Genomic DNA, 18,831 nt, shown 5'->3' on the forward strand with positions numbered 1-18,831 from the left:
GACCCCTTCCTATCAATTCTGTTATTACCTATGTGTCTCAGTTTTGGAAAGATGCTGGCGTTAGAATCAGTCTTTGTTTCTAGGTGCTGGTCTGCTGTCCCTGGAGAAAACCCCAAGGTAAGCAGGATAGCCAGGCTTCAGAGAATGGCCAACAGTCTTTATTGGGGTGCCTTATGTTTGGTACTCACAGCTTTATCCCAGACCCAACTCTACAAGTAGGGTTATGTTCTGAGCTGAGCCCTGCCCTCCTAAGCACTGGTACCACCTCTATTCCCAAAAGCACCCCTGTCTTGTAGGTATAAATTTGTTCCTGGGAAAATAAGAGATTAAACTCTGTGATGACCAGATATGATGGAACATGTCTATGATGCCAGCATTCAGAGACTGGAGCATTAGAGAGGCCAACATGGGCTATAAAGCAAACAAGCAAGCAAACAAACAAACAAAACTCTTAAGTAAACACTCTCTAGTTTTAGCCAAGCCAGCACAGAGTAAGCATGACACGATCCAACTGACACAAGCCCAGGAGTATACCGTGCCACCTACAGGCCAAAGGCTTTCATGCTGGTGACGCAATGAACTCTGCAAGGGATTCTGTCCATTTCTGCTTCTACTATCAGGCAGCTTAGTAGTTCCACATGACCTTTCCCTGTGACTCCACAGCCTGTGCTTTGTGAGCCAAACTCCACCACACCTTTAGATAGGCGCTACCATTTGTTTCTGCTTGACTGGGTACCACTGTTCTGCATCCTACTGGTTTCTATGTGTCTATGAGCATATAGGAACAAGGCAGGAGTACATGCCTGTAGTCCCAGCACTCTGGAGACAGAGGAAGGATGATTAAAAGTTCAAAGTAGTGACTGTGAGGTGGGCTTAGATCACGGGAGACTCTGCTTTAAAAGACAAATGAAAGGGTTGTGGAAACTTTTGACAATCAGTCCTTCTGAGTCCTGGTTCCAGCCCTGAGCACAAACACCATCCGATGCTCTGGATGTTCTCAGAGTTCCAGTCTTCCCAGCTCCGTGCTCTCTACTAGGGACTAAATTACAGCAAAGCCTGGGAACAGCAACCCCACCGATTTCACAGGCTTCTCATGAGCAAAACACATTTGGTGGTTAGAGTCAGGAGCCAGGAGTTAGGGGACCATTTTAAACCTGCCTCTGAGCTGGTCGCACAGCATCTGAAAGCCCCGCCTCAGTTATAAAACACAGCCTGCCAAGCACAGCTGCCATCTTGGAGCCCTGCAGGGATGCTAGGTGGATTTGCAAATTGCCTGAGAGACTTTAGATGAAACGTCCCATAAATTTAGATCACTAATGTGAGAAGACATGCCAGGAGAAGGCACCCTCCATAACCCCCTGCTAACCAGAAGGACCCTTGGGATAGCAGGGGGCGGGTGTTCCTCTGTGAACACGGATCCCGTGATGCCTGTGTGGGATGGAGCTAGCATATGCATAATCAATAATTTCATCCATAAATAACAAGAACTAAGTGCCCACGGGGCTTGCTGTAAAAAAGCAAATAATGACTACATATTTCCTGAGCCTGGTGGGAAATATTAAAAAGAGATCCAAGAGAGTTCTTTATCTGAAGTCCCTTAGTTTTAAACTTTGAAAAGAGATAGAGTCTGTCAGCCTGAAAATTATTTCCAGTAAGTCTTTTTCATGCCATCTTCAATTATTATCAATAAATCTAAGTGGTTTGTAGGGTGGAGCTCCAAACCTTACTTTTTTAACCATGCAGACCCTTCATGTGCACCCTACTTCCTTCTATAAAGAAGTGCTGGAAAAACTGGGGAGCAGTGCCCAGTGCAGAGACTGAGGGCTTTGAGGCTAATGCTCCCAGGAAGCCTTTCTTCTTCAGCTTTACCCACAAATGGGACACTCAGAGTCCCTCCCACTAACTACGGATGAGGAGGGCCCACAGGACTGGCTTACTCATTCATCTGATAAGGTGTTTGGTTCATCTACTGGACCCAGGGCTCCCGGCAGGTGCTAAGTGGTTCAAAACAGCCCTTGGTAATTTCCCTAGAACAACCAGTAGGGATTCCCCACATCTAAGCAAATCCAAGTTTTCCCATGATCCCTTGAGATTTGTGAATGGAATGTGACCTCATTCGTGGCATGTTACCTTGGAATATTCCACCTGCTGGGAGCACCTCATGGGAATACCATTTTCACACTGAGAGTTCTGAATTTTTACTAAGCAATTGCACATTGATACAGTCTCCAGAGAGGTAAAAATACTTTTTTTATTCTGGTGTTAATGTGCTTGTCTTCCGTAAAAGTTGAGTGTTTTAGATCCAATTAGGTTGCTAAGAGGAACTCAGTGACTTTCCCGGGAGTGGACGTTGCCTGCAGAGCAGGTTGTTTAGAAAGTGAGGCCACTCTTGTGTTCGTCTGCCTTCTGAGTGCACTTAACTTGTTCTTTCACTCTTCGCCATTTTATGATAGAGAATAAAATATTTTAGCCAGGCATGGTGGCGCACGCCTTTAATCCCAACACTCAGGAGGCAGAGGCAGGCGAATTGCTGTGAGTTCGAGGCCAGCCTGGTCCAAAAAGAGAGTCCAGGTCAGGCAAGGCTACACAGAAAAAACCCTGTCTTGAAAAAGCAAACAAACAAACAAAAAAATCTTTTGCTGGAAGCTGCCAGCATGTTCTTGTACTTTCGATCCCCTGACTGTGTGCTCCTTAGACTATTTTTTTCTTCAGTAAGTTACCCCGTCTTGTGGATTCTGTTATAGCAACAGCGCGTGGGCCAAGGCAGAGATGAGAGAAGCTAGACTCTTCAGTTTTGAGTTTCCTGGAACTTCTCACACATCACCCTACCTGGGACGGTCTCCCTCATCTAGGACTGCAGAAGAAACGCCCTCCTTTTTTTTACCTGTTCGGTAGCCTGTGTTGTTGAGATACACAGCAAAGGTCCGAGGCTCGTGCATTGCCTGCCACGATGGAGAAGAGCAATTCTCGTTGTTGGTGTACACGTTGTGGTTGTGCACGTATTTCCCAGTGAGCATGGACGACCGTGACGGGCAGCACATGGGCGTGGTCACGAAGGCATTGGTGAAGGTGGCCCCACCGTGCTCCATGATCTTTCTCGTTTTGTTCATGACTTGCAGCGAGCCTGAAAGGCAGAGTTCTGGCACTCGTTAGCAAAACGAACCTTGTGGGGACTCACCCATGCCCTGTCACTCAAGCACCTCTGTTCCCCTCTCCTTTTATGAGTTTCCCTCCCCTGCGTGAAGGGGTCTATAATTTGGTCAGTTCTTATTTCTAGAACAAAACGGACCATTTGGGATCTGAACATCTCAGGCGTTTTGTAGAACAACAGCACGTTTCAGTCTCTCTCCTCTTTAACCACAAAGGAAAAAAAAAACCCCATGCGGTCTAATTGTGTAATTAAAGCCAGACTTTCAGATAGGAGGGAGATTCCAGTGTCAGGAGCCTTTGAAGATCATTGGAGAACAATGGCTTGTTACAGAGTATCAAAACCCTGGCCAACCCCAGCAATACCAGAGTGTAGCAGATACATACAGCATTTCAGTTTCAATCCTAAAGGCAGAAAAACAAAACCCAAAACCCCCTACTAAGCAAAGAATCCTCCAAAATATCTGTAACCAGAGACAGAGGAGGGCAAGGAGAGAGAGGGAGAAAGGAAGGTATCTTCAACGTAATTTGGCATCATCTAGCAAGCTGACTAATGTCTGCCCGTGTTTCTCTCTGGGTAAAACTATTGCTTTATGCCTTGGTCAGTTTACATGCCATTTTTAAGGCTAGACTGTCTACTTGCTCAAAAGCATGTGCACGAATGCAAAACAGCCCATTATAACCTTAAGGATGAAAGAGCAAGACAAGATTTCTAAGGAAGAAAAAGAAGTCTGCCTCAATCCGTTTACTGCAGCTGAAACACGTCCACCTCCTGTAGAAAGTCACAGGCCAAATTCAGTAGTCTTCTCGGGACCTGTCAAGAAATGTACTGCAGAATGCCCACAGCCAAGCTCACTGCGTTTGAATCCCGAAGCCTCAGATTTCTATCAGGCTGCATTCCTTCCATAGAAAAGGAGGAAAGTCTATGCTTTTCAGCAAGGAAGGCAATGGAATACACAGAGGCAAATGAAGAGAGGCTACAGTGGCCCCGAGTCCTTCACCTTAGCGTCTTATATTCACATGATGCACAGGACACAGGCGGGGTGGGGGTGGGGCTTCTAACTGGGTCTCATTAGAACTGAAATACGCTTTTGGGCAGGGTGCTCCGGACTGCTTCTTCTTTCTGGTTATCTTCTGGTGATCAAGCACCAGTCTGTAGTCAGTACGTGACATACAGTGCACACCTACTTCATGCTGACCAGTGTAGCAGCCTTAGCTCTCAGCGATAATCGCCCTGAGTGTAGCACATTGAAAAAAGAAAGAAAGAAAAGAAAGAAAAAAAAAAGAAAGAAAGGGTCGGGGGAGGGCAAGTCTCTGTAAGTCAATAAGGGACTGGAGTGGAGAGGGGAGCAGTGCATTGTTGGGGACACACACAGGGAGGGCAGTGTGGCTGATGCTCTGGTGATGGGGGGATGAGGAGAGCTCATTGATTTCCTGGCTTGGAAAGGAATATGGAGCATTTTCTTGATGAAATGGGACCCGAGAAGCAGAGCAAACAGCTTGGATGCCAGGCAGACACATTGAGATCCCATCAGAGCCACATAGTAAGGGCAAATAGGGTCTTTGTTAAAGGCACAAAGAAGGCGATGAGCAAAGCTTTGAGAGGTGTTGTTGCCACAGCAGGGATGGTGTGTGGGCTGCTGAAGCCATCCTGCCCTGATGCGCTCAGGACAGGCAGGATGCAGGAAAGCCGACACAAGGTATGCCGTTTTACTTGATGGGAAAGGTATGCTGGGTGTTGACTAAATGGCACCAGTTTTCAGCCTAAGAAGAAATCTGGAAAGGGAATGTTTTCCTTGATGATGAAGAAGGAACTGAAAAGAACGTGCCTCACAGAAGATCAAAGAGAAATGTGCTTCGGCAGGGTTGCAGTTTACATTTGTGTTGGGTGGTCACAGAGTGGGAGCGTCCCAAACGTGAACCGATGACCAGAGATGAGAATGTTGAAAGCCCTGAAGATGTCCTCCGGTCTCCTCCTCTCTCCTCTTTAGGTGCGTGTGGTACTTACTCTCAGGAGTGTCTTGACTTTAAGAAAGCCAGCAAACATTGCCTAATAGTCTATTGCAAAGAAGCAGCTCCCAGACTTTCCTTTATGGGCCTCTGTTAAGTTCAAATAAAAAAATAAAGCCAGGAATGCAGCTGGAGGCCATCATCTGAGGTCCTGCATCCCCACTGGCCACCTCCCGCTCACAGATGGATTTGGCCTGCAAATGTGGAGTGGGTGTGGGAATCTGACCGAAAGAGAAAAATAGTACCAAAACTGGGGTTGAGTTTTCGTTAGCCTAGTTCATAGTTAGAGGAATCGCTCAGCCCGGATTCTCCTCCTCTCGTCCTGTCCTCACTATTGCCTTGTTGGCGATGAGCAGGCTGTGTTGTGATCCTACCCAATTCCTCCTGCAGTTGGCTTGCTTTTAACCAGCGCACAGGCTCAAGTTGCTCCCCAAAGCAGCTGCGAACCATGAACTAACCACCGAGGCTTCCAGCTCTGCTTCTATGTGAAGACATGCTTCTGGGGTGACACTTGCTGGATGTTAAATCACCCCCCAGAAAAACATTCAATCACAGAATCTCTTGCACACAGGCAAGATACTAGGAGAGCAGATCTGGGCTGCGGACTGAGACCTCACACTTGTAGCACTGCCAGCGTGCTGAAGCTGTCTGGTGGTGACCCACACTTGGATAGGTTTTGAGGTTAGGGAGGTAAGGCTGGACACGTTACCAGGGAAACAAGGAGCTGGGGGAGATTTGGGTGACCATACCCCTCACAGTGATCTAAGAGGCATAGACCACCGCACTTCCAAGGCTACGAGACACATTGAAAACAAACGGGATGTAATCTCAACCAGTTTCCTCCTATGCGCTTCAAGCCCATTTGATCCTAACGGGAATCGTTTGTGGTGAGGCTGTCAGTGATGGTCCATCTGCCGCTGCTCAGCTGCACAGGGTTAGGCCACAAACCTAGGGCCACAAAGTGGCAAGCAACCAGCTTCACAAGCCATGCTCCTCGGCATCCACTAGCCTCAATATTGTCTGTGGCATGGATTCTTTCAAGACCTGGAAGCACACAAACAACTTCTTACCCTCTGCACTCTCATTTTCTGCTTCTTCTGGCCTTGGGGAGATGGCAGCAGACCCCAGTGCCTGTATCCTACCTCACAGCCAGAAGCACTGTGAGGCCTAAATGAGGGAGGTGAGCCTTGGAGGTGGATCTGCCATCATGGGTACAGCAACAGCTGCCTCCATAGGGGAAATTCTGGAACTATTCAGACAATAACGAACAAACACTTGAGTTGTTCCTCTCAGCTGGCGCGTTCCTGGAGGGAAGTGCCAAGCATCTTCCTCCTGCCTCTCACTGCACACTGAGTAATGACTGTCAGTCACACAGCCTTACATTGTTATGGACCCCTGATGCCTGCCCCACTGACTGCTGTTGACAAAGTTCACCGAAACCCATCAGGTCATAAAACGTCGATAGGAGTGTCTGTGCACTGCTAAGCTCAGTTCTCAGGAGGCTTAGGAAAGAGAACTGTGAGTTCAAGGGCAGCTTGACTTTACCACCCTCCCCCTAAAAAACAGATGAACAAACAACATCCAGATGTTACTGAGGAGTAGCCTGAGCAAGTCACTTAACCTCTTTGGGCTTGTATTTCTCTGCGGTAAGGAGGCATTCTCCTTACTCATTCCCAGGGCTGTCAGGAAGTGAACATTTTGATGCTATGATGAGATCCCTTGATGCAGGAATGTTGCTGCTACAGCTGCACAGTTGACACTTTAAATCTGTGGCTTTCCCATTGGGGTTTTCAAACCAATTGCAGATTGAAAGCACTCAAAAATATGAAAAGAATAAAAAAAAAAAGTCAGTAGACAGAAAAAAAAAAAAAACCCAAACCCAAAATTGTCCTGAACATATAAAAACACTTTTTTGGGTCATCATTCCCCAAACTAAACATGGTACAACAAGTATAAATAACATATTTACATGATAATTGGGATTATGAATAATCTAGAATAAATGGAAGGATATGTATTCCATTTTAAGTGTGGGATCTCAGTATCCAATATGCTTGCTGGTTGTTGGAGCTCTGTCTTTGTGACTTTTCTGTTGCTGATATTAGACACCATGAGCAAGGTGACTCACAGAAGGAAGGGTTTATTTAGTCTTTTGTTCCAGGGGGATAAGAGTCCAGCATGGCAGAGAAGCAGCAGGACTGGCAGCTGGGGCAGGATGCTGAGGGCTCACATCTAGTCTCCTGCGGATAAGGCTTGCCTTCTGCTCACTTCAACCCAAGCATATGCTTGTCAGCACCATGGTCTTTTTATTAGGTAAGGTTTGGACGAAATATATAGGTACTGTCTTCAATGCAGCATGAGTTCTCTGGCTAACCATTATCATTTGTGTGGCAAAAAACTGGGATCCCCAACAATGATAATTCCCATATTAAATATGAAGGAATTGGTAGAGTGAATAAATTAATGTAAAATTACGAGGAAATTATCTGCCAAAGCTATCCAGTGGGGAATGGGCAGGGGTAGTGGAAACCAAGGTGTTTTCAGCTAAAACCAAAAGGGGAAAGCAAGCTGGGAAGGAGGGAGATAAGAAAGAGAAGAAATCTGTCTGGAATGTTTCCAGGTCGCTAAAGCTCACTGCCTCCCCTCCCCCACCAAAGAAATGCCAAAGGTCCTTGATGCCCAGGCCTGTAGGAGCGATAGGCCTGCCTGCAGGCCTGTACAGACACAGCTCAAAAGTGAAGGCACAGATGTGAGGAACTCACCTGGCCTTTGTCTTTTCAGAGGTCACATTCACTGGAGATGTAGGTTTATAGAACTCTCTTCTGGCCCTTCAGGGCAGCAGTGGGGACTAGCGAGAAGGGACAGGCTCTTTGTACGGTGTTGGGAGGCAAAAGGGAATGAGAGGAGCTAGCTGTCCTGGTGAGTCAAATCCTACCTAAGGGGGTGGCTGACATGCCTCTTAAGGGGCTAGCCTGTGGCTGTCTCAGAGGAGTGCAATTGTCATTCTTCAGATTTTTTTAAAGAAAGAAAGAAAGAAAGAAAGGAAGGAAGGAAGGAAGGAAGAAAGAAAGAAAAAGAAGCAACCAGTATGCCCAGAAGATGCTCCAGCATATAACAGGGACATATGCTCAACCATGTTCATAGCAGCCTTATTAATAATAGCCAGAACATGGAAACAGCCTAAATGTCCCTCAGTAGAAGAATGGATAAAGAAACTGTGGTACATTTACACTATGGAATACTACTCAGCTTTTAAAAACAAGGAATTCCTGAAATTTGTGGACAAATGGATTGAACTAGAAATGATCATAATGAGTGAGCTAACCCAGAAGCAGAGAGACTCAAATAGTATATACTCACTTATATCCGGACACTAGGCCAAGGGGTATGTCTCATAAAAGTCTTTACTTACCAGGAAAATGGGATCGTGGTGAGGACACCCCAAGAAATATAGGAGATAGGGAAATAGATGGATCCAGAGGGTCCTAGAAACCTACAAGAAGAACACTATGATGGGCAGATCTGAGCCCAGGGGTTCAGCTTGATCTATGGCACCAACCAAGGACAATATGTGCAGTAATCATCAAACCCCTACCCAGACCTAGGTAAGGGACAGAATATTCTTCACAGTTAAGTGGAGACTGGGGACTGACTTTCACGCAAATAAGGTGTCCCTTATTTGGCCATGTCCCCTTGATGGGGAGGCCCGATGGCACTCAGAGGAAGGATAGCAGACTACCAAGAAGAGACTTGATACCCTAGCATCATATTCAAGGGGAGGAGGTCCCCATCAGTCACAGTCATAGGGAAGGTGAATGGGGTGAAAGCAGGAGGGAGGGAGGAATGGGAGGATGCATGGGATGGGATAGCAATTGAAATGTAATATGAATGATTTTATTTTTCAATAAAAAAGAAGGAAATGGCTCAAATTCCTAAAAGTAAACACACAGACACAAGTGTGATTCATGTAGTATACTTGATGGAAAATATACTGGATGGAATATAACACAGCCAGGAAAAGGAAGTGCTCACACATGCTGCAGCATGGAAGGGCATGAGAAGGCTATGCTGTGTGAATTTAAGGCAGTCACAGAATTTCAGGTATGATTCCATTCACAAGATATCTAGAATAGTACAATTTTGAGATACAAAGTATAATGGTAGTTGAGGTTCAAGTAGGGAGGTAGGAGAAGGTTCAAGTAGGGAGTTGTTCAATGGTATAAAGTTTCAGTGCGGGTTGTGAAAAATGGTCTGGAGATTGGTTGCACAACAGTGTGAAGGTATTTAACAGACCAAACTGGTTAAAAATGGAGACGGTGGTAAAAAAAAAACACACCCAATGCTGTAACTGTGGGGTTCAGGAAGATGCATGTGCGTGTTACACAGGCTCAAGCAGTCACGAGCAATGCATGGCTTCTCTGCTGAGGTCTCCCCTGAACTTCTGAGCCATACTTGGTTAAGCTCCCTGGTGACCAGGTAACACAAGCGGAGAAAGAGGGCCTGGCTCATCTTTGGCTTCTGTGTCTCTCTCCCAGAACCCAGAGCACTACGAGAAACTGACAGGTTGATTTTCAGAGGGTCTCAGTGAGTGTTTATTGATGGATCAATAGACAGAGGAGACAGTGACTTGGGCTGAGGCCGTGATGATCTAGACGGAGAAGACAGGTCCTGGTTTGTCATCTGCTAACCCATGACTCCTCCAAACCTCTCTTTTGCTGTGGACAAACTAAGGGGAATGAGAGCCAGGATTACTGGCGAAGTTCAGTGGGCTAATGCTTAGCATGTCATCTGGCTAGGAAAAAATGAGGAAAGAAGGTGAAGACAAGCAGGAAGGCACTGGCTGGCGGTCCCCAGATATTGAATAACCCTGATTTGCAACTTTATCTTTGTACACCCAGGAGAATCCAGTACTTGGTAATTACTGCATAAAATATTTACTAAATGAATACATTGTAAAATAGGGCAGAAAACTTGAATTCTATTTGAAAACCGTAGTAGGTAACTCCTTGGTTTATTTTAAAGCCAGTACTGTGGCTGTGACGAGGAAGGTCATGATGGAGGCCTGCATGGAATTTGGGTTAGCTGGTTCAAAACTGATACATATTCATGCCAAGTTTACTGAACGCCCGGTGCAGTCTAACATGGAGACCACAGAATAAAGGAAACACCCCTGGCTGGCTTCTGAGGGGTGAGGGAGAGAAAGGCCTGGAAGGGTATGGTGGACGGAACCATACTGGAGGCACGGAGGAGGGTGTGCAAAGCAAGGCCCCATCAGATGAGAGGGAGACAGAGGAAGGATGGTTCTGTATGGAACGCCGAGCTCGAGCAGCGGACACCTGAGCCGTGCATGAGCAGGTAGTGTTTCTTCAGGTAGATACAGGGGATAGAGGTAGAGACGACACGACCCACCAAGACGTGTGACGGGAGAAAGGAGTGGAAGTCAAGGCAAACTTTCCATAAGCCAAAGCTGTTGCCCGGTGCACAGAGTAAGATGTTAGGGGGGGTGGGAGACCCTGAGACTCACTGAGGCTCAGAGGCGTCAGCTAACTTGCCCACAGGGCTCATGCTACAGGAGAAAGAGTGACCATCACTTAAGGGGTTTAACCCAAGGTTGACCTGATACAGTAGTTCAAGGGTAACTCTAGCCACGGGATGTAGGATGGCTGTGAAAGGGCAGGGATACTGCGGGAACAAGAAGAGTCTAGAGATGCCAGTTGCATGCAAATGCAGTAGGTGCGAGGGAGGATGAAGTCACACTCAAGGCCGGAAGCATACATCCTAAAACATGTGCGCATGACCTTTCATTCTGGCAAAGATCCTGAAAACAATATACTTTTCATTTTTAAATATGAAACGAGAGAGCAGACTCAAGGAAGGCTATCCCCACTGGCCTTCAGTACGTTCACCCCCAGCCGAACCCCAGGAATTAACTTTGTTGTGATTCCATGGTCTGGTCCTCAAGACCAAACCTGGGGAGCCCCCTCCCCCCAGTTCTCCCTATGGTCAGATAGAACAGCACAGGCAGGCACCTTTGATTGATGCCCTAAAGATTGGGGGTACACGAATGAAAATGAGGAGTCGTGGTGACAGCCAGCAGGGCGAACTTTGTGTCTGTCTTAGGGCATGCTGGGAGATCCTGGCTATCGGCTCACAAGTAAGGCGCAGGGCCAGACAGTTAAAGGCAGCAAGAGGTTAGAGATGAGCTGGAGCCGCTAAGCCTTGTCTCACATCGTTTCAGTGCTCTCGAATGAACTCAGGAAGACACAGTTCCAAAAGTACAAAGCCACCCGTGGTGAGTTACCACAAGGACTCGAAGAACACTCTTAGACTCTGTCTAAACAAACAAACAAACAAGCAAGCAAGCAAGCAAGCAAATAAAACCAAAAATTGAAGCCCGGTCACCGACAGTTCCACAGTTAACTTTAGCAAGCTGTGTGAATGGTTAAATCACTCTATAACCATTGAAAATGCCTTTTGTATCCACTGCTTCTTATATATTCAGAGAGAGCCACACTCTCACGCACCTTGGCACACTTTACTCACGTGTTTTATAGATTACACTTCATTCTTTTCACTTTTCCCCTCTTCCTTTTTTGATACAGGGTCTTAGTCTTCTCGGGCTGGCTCCCACTTACTACACAGTCAATTAAGGATGACCTTGGCCTCCAGATGCTCTCATCCCTACTTCCTCAGCACTGAGGTCACAGGTGTGAGCTACTATGCCCAAGGTCCAGAGTTTAAAGTACAAGATCAAGCCCCCGACCTCTGTGGCATCCCAGGCTTACTCTCCCCCTCCTGGCTCCCTTTTGGGGAAAAGAAGAAGAAGAAGAAGAAGAAGAAGAAGAAGAAGAAGAAGAAGAAGAAGAAGAAGAAGAAGAAGAAGAAGAATCTGTTTTAAAGTATGTTTTAAAATCACAATAGTGGGAAAGTAATGTTGAAACAAATCAAATCGTTTATGATCAGTATGAGTTCAGTGTGTAACCTAGGTGATTGTTAGCGGCAGCCAATAAAGCATCCATCCCCTAAAGGCCCACTGATGCCTCGGGTACAGCGGAGGCTCTGGCAAGCATCTGAATCAAAAGAGACTGGCAAGTGAAAAAGTCAGGGTCTACAAGGGATGGGATAACCATTGAGATGTAACAAGAATAAATTAATAAAGGAGGAAAAAAAAAAGAAAAAAAAAAGAAAGAAAAAGTCAGGGTCTCACCCAGCTCCACGTCCTGGTCATCGGTGAGCACGAGGATAATGTTGGGCCGGATGTTCTTCCGCTCCTGTTGGACCCTTCCTCTGAACCTCTGGGACCGTACAGTGGAACACACGCTCCCCAGCAGCTCTGCGCCCAGCAGCATCAGCAGCAGAGCCCCGCAAGAATACTTCATCGTACTTGGTCCGACAACGTTGCGAAGCTGACAAAACGCCTCAGTCTTCAGGGTTCCTGGGAGTGTGTCTGTATGTGTGGCGGGGTGTAGGGAGTGGGGGAGGTGTCAAGAGAAAAAGGGAAAGGAGGGGGTGAACATGAGATCCAAACCCAAACACACTTGTAGCAAAAGGGCTGCAAATAAGCCAGAGCTGACAGGCAGTCTGGCAGACCGGGGCTGCAAGTGAGTCACAAGTAGCAAACTCTCGCTAGTGCCGGGGAGGTTTTTAAGTACTTGATTATTTTGCAAAATCACTTTTGTCCTTTATTCTCCTTCCAACTTTCTCCTTTTTTTTCTCCATTCATTGCCAAAGTGTAATTTGCAGCACCGAGCTCAAACGTGAAAGCTTTCCGACAAGAGCTAATACCTTGAATTAAGTATCCCGGATGAATAATCAATTTCTAGACTCAGAGATTTTTCAGAACATCTGCAAACGGAGTCCTAGAAAGGAGAGAGGAAAAAAAAATACAAAGGCAACATCAGTCAAGGGCTTCCAAACAGACTTTTGATCTGAAGTAATGTCTTGAAACAGCACATTGCACGTGGATATAATTTTTTCCTTCTCTTCTGCAAAAGGCGGAGAGGGTAAGACACAGAACTGCTGGTCCATGACTCAGACAGCATCTCCACTTCCTAAGCAGCTTCACAAAAGTGGCTGGAGCATCATTTCTTCCTTTAAGAAGCCCCAGCTAGACTAAAGAAGGATGAGAGAAGCCCGCCAGCAGGAAAGTGAACCTGCGCGTGCCGAGTGGCTGCTGAAGGGCATGCTGGGGGCGCCTCAATCACCTGCCTCCCTTGCTCACTGTCTACTGAGCAGAATACAACGTGAAGCTATCATCTGTCCTCTGCATTATGTCACTCACTACCCAGGAAGAGTCATCTCTGCTGACAAAGACTTCTTAACGAGAAAGTGGCAGAACCACCTTTCCCAGCCACCGAGAAGCTCCTAACTGTCCCCATCCATCACTAGAGGCAAAGCACTTCTTGATGGAAAGGCTGGTCCTTCTTTTTTCATTCCTGGGCTCTCACAGTGGTGCCTTGAATGACAGTCCCCTCCAGCCATCAGTAGCCAGTCTGACTGTTGTCAGGACAGGGTTCAGAGCGGCTAGCGCAGGCATTCCTTGACTTTGCTGCTACGGATCTAAGCCTGTAGAATGAGGTGTCTGATTGGCTCTGAGGCTGGGGGTGAGGGTCCGCCCTTCCACAGTAGAAAAATAAATAAATGAAATTCAGAGGGGAGCAGGGCAGAAATCTTTGCAAAGCTGCACGGAAGGAGCCTTCTGAAAGGGTTGGGGAGAATGGCCCTCTACTTTGGAACACTAATCTGCAGGAAGCTCATCTCCCAGACTTCTGAAAGACAGCAAGGGGCTCTTTTATTTCCCCCTCCTCCGTTGTGCCACAAAAGAAGCTTTTCATGAAACTAATTAGATAGCAGCCCACTTCATCAGCCACTCCAGCTCACACCTGAGGACCTGTATTTTGATGTACAACAATACACTGGCATAGGATAAGTGAGCAGGGCTGCCTAAGTGCCGGCATCTCAGGACAGGGGAGGGCGTCCCCATGCATGCCCGTGCATCACAGGACAGGGGAGGGCTTCCTCACGCGTACCCATGCTCTACATTCTGGAGATGGATGTGAGGCGGCCAAAGAAGGAAGAATGTGCTCCTCCCGTCCTCTACACTGTTTGTTTTGTGCAAACATATGCACACTCGTGCCCCTATTGTTTTAAAACTTTAGAAACAGTTTTGTATACAGTTCCAATATCCCTCAATCTGCAGCCTATAATTACTGTGTGTGTGTGTGTGTGTGTGTGTGTGTGTGTGTGTGTGTGTGTGAACACTCAACAAGAAATAGATTTTTTGAATAAAAACCTGATGTCTGTAGTGAGCCTCTCCTAGGTAGCAAATTATCTGCAAGGTAACTCCAGCTGCTTCTGTGCCCTGGGAAGTCGGTAAGCAGACTCTCTTGCTCTCCCCCTTAAGCCAGGGTTATTTCAGCAATTGCAGTGCATGCTAACAACCCCCAACCTGCAATTATTTTGCACTGACTGCCTGGTTTCTGTGCACTTGCTTTAAATCACAAGAAATCTGATCCCAGCACGAAAGAGAGGCAGAAGGGACAAGAAGTAGACAGTGAGGAGTGGCTTTTTGCCATGAACTGTGGGGTCATGCTTAGCTGTTCAATATAGACCTTCAAGCCTGCAGGGTTGGTCCTGTATGTGGCATGACTTTCCTCACTTCCCAGAGGCTGCGAGGGTGTGAGAAGAGAGAGTGATCTGGGTTTTGGATTTCTTGCTTTGGCTGCAGTGTGACCCACCCTCTGGTAAAAGGGCTCAAGGCAGTGATGGGCTCAGGGAAAGGAAGCTGCATGACAATTAAGGTGCTGATAAGCCTCCCTGGAACCCAGTCAACATGGCTAGCCTTTATCTTATTTCCTTTACCTCTTCCTTCAGGAAACAGAAAATTAGCACCTAGCATAAACTGCACGGGGGAACCATCGGGAACAAAGCAACGTAACTCCTACCTACATCCACGAACTTCCTTCAGCTAAAGAGGCAGAAGAAAGCTACACAGACATGGCGTGGTGGACAAGGGTACTTGGTCTGAGTTTGTTTCCTGGAACCCACGTGGTGGAAAGAGGGAACTTATTTGAACAAGTGGTTTGCTAACCTCCATACTCTCACTATGGCACATACATACTCCCCACCCTGGCCCAGGCTGGCCTTAGATTTTTAGTCTATTCTCTCAGGCGTCTGAGTGCTGGGATTACAGGTATGGGCCACCACGCCCAGCTCACGATTTGAACTTGCTGTGTGGTGGCTCTAGAAAGTTTATTCTTTCTGACTAACTGGAACTTTGCATTCTTTGGCAGGGTCTACCCCGACTCCCAGTATATTATGAACTCAGGAAATTCATACCTAAGCATATAAACAGAGTAGTAAAGAGAAACTGGACTTCGGAACACACCTAGCTAGAAGGAACTCTGCTTTTGTTCCAAATCACTTTCCCCAAAACATATAATGTAGCTCCCTAAAAAACAAACAAAACAAACAAAACAAACAAACAAACAAACAAACAAACCCACAATGGAGGGCTGGAGAAATAGCAAGGATTCATTATTTTAAAATAAAAATAGGGGAGCTGGGGGCTTACAAGTGCCTGGGGATTTTCTAGAGGACTCAGATTTAGTTCCCAGCACTTACATGGGACAGCTCCCCATTGTCTTTTACTCTAGCTCCAGGGGACCCAATGTGGTCTTCTGGACCTGGTGGGCACCCCGGACAGGGGTGTGTGTGCATGCATACCCCTCCCCAAACACACATAATTTTAAAATAAATCTTTACCAAAAAGGAGCCAACTAAAAAACAAAAACAAAACAAAACAAAACAAAACAAAAACCCCAAAACCAAACAAACCAAACCAAACCAAAACAACAACAACAACAACAAAAAACCAAAACCAAACAAACCCAAGCCTATTGTCGGGCCAGGCGCTCCACAGTAGAGCATTGCCCAGCATGTGCAAGATTTGTTTAGGGCAATCAACCCAAACTGTGCATGTGGCATTTTCTTTGAAGTCATCCATAAAATAAAAAAGGAGAACAGAAAGACTTCCAGCCAATAAGAGAGAATTGGGTTATGTGGGGCTTGGGCAGCAAAACCCTCAAACTGAATTGAATCCCCTGCCTTCCTGATAGGTTAAGGGGCTCTGGCATCACAAAGCCCTTAGTATGGACAATTAGTGCCGAGGACTGAAAGGGGCTGGGTAGAGCATTTACCCTGGCCTTTAAAGGTTCAGTGGTAGAGCATCTGTCTAGAATGTACTAGGCTCTGAGTTTGATTATTCCCAGATTAAAGAGGGATTACTACAAAATTAAATTAAAGAGGGATGGAGCCAAAGTGCTTACAGAGCCCTCCTGTTCCTCACAAAAGAAAGCTTCTGTGGTGTCTGTGAATTCTGGGGAGACCCTGAGATATGTGTCAGAGGTCTATGAAGTCAGAATTATGTTGATAAGAAGGTTGAGACTTTTTTTTCCTGCCTTAGTGATATTCGTCCCAAGGCTGTCAGAGCGATGATAGGAAAGTGGCAGCTGCCTTGGTACGGATGAAGGAGGCTCCATGTCCAGTTTAAACATGCCAGCTTCGATTAAAATGATAAAAGAATTAATTTTATTAAACCTTAACCTCGAGCACACACATTTTCCTTTTACTGCTCTGTCACTAAGTTGGGAAGCACACAGAAGCCCCATGTTTCCACACGTTTACTGTTTCTCAGGGAAAAGCACGTGGGTTTCAGTGCCTTAAGCTAAACTAGCCATTCATTTATCCTTGAGACGACAATGTTTACTTAAAACAATCATTTGTATTTGGGTACTTTGGCAGACATTTTCTCAAATAGTGAAATGAGCCTATTATTTCAAGGACCAGCGGTGACATTATTCATCACGGGCGAGAGTGTGTAGCTCTCAAGCTAATATTGAAAGTTCAGAAGACATGGCCAACTTACAAAAACTCTGCAGCTTCCTAAAATGTAAAGCTTATTTTAGATCACATTTGTGATGATATTAATAAATTATTACTATAATAAAAGTATTATCTCTTGGTATTCCTAAAATATGTGCCAAAATTGATAATACTTGCATAGTGCAGTGTACCAACATTGTCCCAATGCCTATTATGCTACCTAATCACACATCACTGAACAACAACTGGTTTACAGTGGAAGCTGGCCACTAGGAGGCTGGTAGGGTGTGAAAATTCATCAACATGTTTTCAGATTTATCTCTAAACTCATCAAGTGTGGCTGTCATGTTAATCTGGGCACCTGGAAGCGCTGGTAAAAGATTTCTGTCTTCTCAACTACTGATTCGTGTGCAGCCAGATTCTATTATGATATGTCTACCAGAACAATATGTTTCAACAGACACCGTCGGACAATCCAGCTCTTGTCTGGTATGGTGGGTGATACGCTGATGTGATCCCTGAATAGGGAAAGCTGAGGCCTTCTGTACAGGCCAGACGTGTCTCAACAAACAATAAGCACAAATCAAACAATAACCCAGCTCTTTTCTTTAAAAAAATCAGATGTTCCCTTTCATTGTGTACATTTTGCCTGTGGCCTATCGTTCACGGAGGTTAGTGCAGGCTACCCCTGCAGTGTGGTGAAGGAGAGAGAGACTCACGGTGTTTTTTGAAAAAGTTTTTTTTTAAACTTTATTCTCACATTATAGTATTTTCTCAGCAATCTGTTGCATTGGTGAAATGAATCAACTTAGATTTTTAAAGATTTTTCTCTGCTTATTCACAAAGGAAGAGATTAGAAAGATATTGAAATGAGAGATTATAACAGAAAAATGTACTTTGAAAATTAGGCTGTAACTCAGAGGTAGAGTGCTTGCACAGAATACATAAGACAAGAGGTTTAATACCCAGCATGTGTGTGTGCAAGCACACACATACACACACAGTATAACAAATAAACTTTGAAACTTAATTTTATAATGAGAGGAATTAAAACCACCAGAAAAAGTTTTATTGGAAGCTAGGGTTATAGCTTGGAAGACTACTGGCCGCACATGTGCATAGAACTTAGTTCAATCTTCAAGATCCACACAGAAAACAAAAACAAAAACAAAAACAAGCAAGAATAAGCGAATTAACTGTGGGCTTTTAGAGAATGCAAAAATTCCAGGCAAAAACTATTTTCTCGACTTCTTTGGAGTAAGAATTTGGGAAACAGACACCTAAATATTATGGAAAGAACCCAAAAGAACAATATTTCTGAAGCAGATAATACAAAGTATCTTAAGAAACTGACAGTGTGTACCCAGAGATGGCAGAAAGAGCCAAGAAAGTGTCTCAGGTGGGAGTGTAGGCGTCTCTGACTCTTTCTCTTGCTCTTGGAATCCTTTTCCTTATACTGGGTTGCTTTGCCCAGGCTGGATATGAAAGTTTTGTACCTATTGTAACTTGTTAAGCCATGTTTGGTTGATATCCCTGGGAGGCCTTCTCTTTGCTCTGAAGGGAAATGGAGGAGGGCTAGATCTGGGGGAGAGGGGAAGTCCTGGGGAACTGGGAGGTGTGGAGGGAGAGGAAACTGAGGTCCAGATGTAATATATCCAAGAAGAATAAAAAAGAAATGAGAGTGAGAGAGTGAGAGAAGGAAGCAGTTCATTTAAAATAGTTTTAATGGAGGCAGCAATTTTGATAAAAAGAAATAAAAATAATCTTGGGTACATTAGCTATGACTTAAAA

At 45.6% G+C, this 18,831-nt stretch overlaps 1 protein-coding gene across 4 annotated transcripts in view; it reads right to left on the reverse strand.

The window, feature by feature from the left end:
• SULF1 (sulfatase 1) overlaps positions 1 to 18,831 on the reverse strand; it is a 161,350-nt gene that overhangs the window by 57,993 nt on the left and 84,526 nt on the right. For 3 of the 4 annotated variants that reach the window (XM_084773250.1, XM_084773251.1, XM_084773253.1), the window contains exons 3-5: positions 12,943 to 13,016; positions 12,365 to 12,604; positions 2,885 to 3,124 (exon numbers count right to left, since the gene is read on the reverse strand). In XM_084773250.1, coding sequence (XP_084629376.1) covers positions 2,885 to 3,124; positions 12,365 to 12,536 — 412 coding nt within the window. In that variant the 5' untranslated portion in view covers positions 12,537 to 12,604; positions 12,943 to 13,016. The remainder of the gene's footprint in view (positions 1 to 2,884; positions 3,125 to 12,364; positions 12,605 to 12,942; positions 13,017 to 18,831) is intronic. The other variant, XM_084773252.1, reaches the window with a different exon arrangement.

This window comes from Acomys minous, assembly GCF_964271855.1.
Source record: "Acomys minous genome assembly, chromosome: 1".
NCBI lineage: Eukaryota > Metazoa > Chordata > Mammalia > Rodentia > Muridae > Acomys > Acomys minous.